Below are 2,943 nucleotides of genomic sequence, written 5' to 3'. Positions count from 1 at the left end.
TTTTCGATGGGTAATCAATAAACTGTTTGATTTTCAAGCAAGATTGACTAAACTAAATTGAGCGTGAACCGGTGACCACATTTGTTTACTTTTTCGTTCGAATTTTTTTTAAGTAATTTCTCGTTTTATAATGCTGAAGAGAAATTACCTGCCACGGTCGCCAAATGTGCAGACCTGTCCGGAGCTCCGAAGCTCGGTAGTAGCACCAGGGGGGCCACCGGATCACTAACTGCAGCGGAAACTGCACGCACTACTCGGCTTGCTCGTTTGCTCACCGAACCGACTGACTGACTCCCCGCACGCGTATGTGGGATGACGTGGTATGCGTTTAACCCATTCACGACTCACACAGAGGGAATGTTTGATATAGGCATACATACATTCGTGCGCCACACACATATCAGTTCTCATTTCACAGTTATTGCATACTTAAAGGCGCTATTTTCTCATAACGCATTGCATATACAATTACAGCAAGATTGGAAAATTTCTATGATGTTGAAACAAATGGTTCAATATATTCAAGACAATTTAGCAGTCAGTGCTTCATTCTCAACCCGCGCTCCTTTTCCCCGTGCTTCTTCTCCTAATCACTATCACTGCTCGGATGTTTCTAATTTCCTATCCCAAACAGAAAATTAGCTTCCCCGATCATTAACCATCGTTTTATCATAGCGTACATACCACTTCGATTTTCAGAAAATAAAATAAAATAAAAACGACACTGTTCCCCCCAGTAACATTACTCAACGTTCTGCTACAGGGAAAAGTAAGCAACAATCGCATTTCGGATCGTTTACTCGACTGGGTACATATACTTACTTGGCTTTTGTGGGGAGCTGTGTTGCTTTGCAAAGTCATTATCTCGCGATTTCGGTATCCTGCGTGACGCCATTATGGTATTATGGCCGTTATTGGTTGTGACTTTATTATGGCCAAACAACAGCTGCTGAGCATTATTCATCCGACCGAACACTCCCGCAATTGCCGGAGATTTGTTGCCAACAAAGAAAATAGATAGATACTATATCGCGAATCTAATGGCAGCTTAGAAATCTCTTCGGTAAATACGTGTACGGTTGCTCGCTGACCTGTTTAACTCGGTTGTCCACAGCTTCCGTAATAAACGTTCAGAATCACAGGAATGTTTTGAATATTTTCTGCCTAGGACGTGGATTAACTTAAACAACTTTCCCCAAATTGCCGTTCAAAGTCAAGCCGGTCGGCTTAAAACTCTTGCAAATAGAAAACATGGCTGCTGGGTATTTGTATTTGTATTTGTGTTTATTTATTCTTGTAACTCAACACAAAATCTTTTTGATGTTTTACAATTAGGGTTTTTTAGGTTTTTTTTTTAAAATTCTGATCTCATTTTTAAGGATTTTAATTGGGTAGGATGATTATTCATGCAAGCATATCCTTTGGCTCAAGTGTTTGAGTTTTGTTGAGCCAACAAGCTCGAACAAGCTCTGGATCAAGAGCTAACGCAGTTAAAGCAAAATACAAAATCTTGACTCGGCTTCGGTTTCTTCTGCTTCTTATAGGTCTTTAGACCCAATCTGGACAGTGCTGAGAGGGGATCCACGTTTTTGGCCACTTCCTGAACTTAGGCAGTTTTCGTTCTGGCGAAAATGCGCATGACTTTCCGGTCCAAAGTTTTGTCCACCGGTCCTGATTTTTCACGAAGCTGTTTATGGGACACCCTATAGCTAGTTGTTTGTGATTATCATTTGCCTAAGTCTGAGATACTCTTATGATGAAAGTATGGTTTTTTATAAAATAGCAAAATTCTTGATCCTGAATTTACCACGCTAAAATGTTTCGTAATTTTTGACCGATCAGCTACCGGTAGATAACCTAATCCTCCCTTTCCCTACTAAGCTAGAGAAACCGTAAGTGTGTACCTTCCCTAGGAATAAACTTTCCAGAAAAATAACCCCCGCAGAGATTATAAAATCGTGCATCCGACAGCTGAGTCTCCGTTAGAAGATTCACCACCATCCACTAGGCATACCAACGATGATGGCGTTCACCACAAAAGTTTTTATTCTCTGTGGACTCCTGGTTCTGACCAATGTAATAATTAGCTAACTTAAGATTTCTCTGAGCTCCAAATAAATATTTTTTTTCTCTTTCAGGCTCAGTTCGAATCCTGGCAGGAGTACGATGAAGCCGATTCCGCCCCATCCGATGAAGGGCTAGTCAGAGGTTTTCGTCCTCCATATTATCCGGTCAAGCCACAGCAATCGAATCCTGCTGCCATCCCGAGTGCCGTCGTGCAACCGTCTGCGGTCGTCTTGGCCAGATTACAGCACGCAATCGATCTGCAAAATCGCGCCCTGGGGAGGTTGTTCGCACAATCTTTCCGCGCGGACACACCGCCCCAGTTCCGGGAAGCCATCGTCCAGCTGTACGTGCGCTGTCAACGGGAGCTGGATCTGTGCGCCGAATTCCTGTGGGAAAGTTTGCTGCTGCCGGAATACCGACGTTGTGCCAACATGAGCAGGAGGTCGGCCTGGCGCCAAATTGTGGTACTGGCCGGGGACATCCGGGCCCTGACAGCAGCGTCACCGTCGGTTCAATTGGTTAATGGAGGTGCACAACCAGCCAGTGTGAGTGGTTTGTGAAATGCAAATGAGTTTGAGTGAACTGTGATGAATTTCGAATTAAATGAGAAAATTTATATGAACAGTAGTGTTTAGTGTTTCATTGATTCTGTTTTGTCCATTTTGTCTTGTCTGATTTGACAAAATGAATAGGAATGAATTGTGAGTTTTGGAAATCTGAGTTCTACATTTAGAATTGAACCTTACGGAGTTTAAAAAAGCTTCGATTTTAATTTTGATATCAGATTATGATTTATAAAATTTTAATTTTATTTAATTCTAAATTTAGATTTCAGAATTCACAACTTAAATTATATTTCAGAATATCAAAATTTAA

At 41.7% G+C, this 2,943-nt stretch overlaps 1 protein-coding gene across 1 annotated transcript; it reads left to right on the top strand.

Moving 5' to 3' along the window:
- Nucleotides 1-1,744: 1,744 nt before the first annotated feature.
- On the top strand, nt 1,745-2,650 carry LOC129740294 (uncharacterized). The gene is made up of 2 exons (XM_055731920.1): nt 1,745-2,076; nt 2,139-2,650. Exons 1-2 carry the CDS (start codon nt 2,020-2,022, stop codon nt 2,625-2,627), a joined length of 546 nt encoding a protein of 181 aa, XP_055587895.1. The 5' UTR covers nt 1,745-2,019; the 3' UTR covers nt 2,628-2,650.
- The last annotated feature ends 293 nt before the right edge of the window (nt 2,651-2,943 follow it).

Source organism: Uranotaenia lowii, chromosome 1 (genome assembly GCF_029784155.1).
Source record: "Uranotaenia lowii strain MFRU-FL chromosome 1, ASM2978415v1, whole genome shotgun sequence".
NCBI lineage: Eukaryota > Metazoa > Arthropoda > Insecta > Diptera > Culicidae > Uranotaenia > Uranotaenia lowii.
Note: the sequence above shows the minus strand (reverse complement) of the source record. Positions and strands in the feature narration are given on the sequence as shown.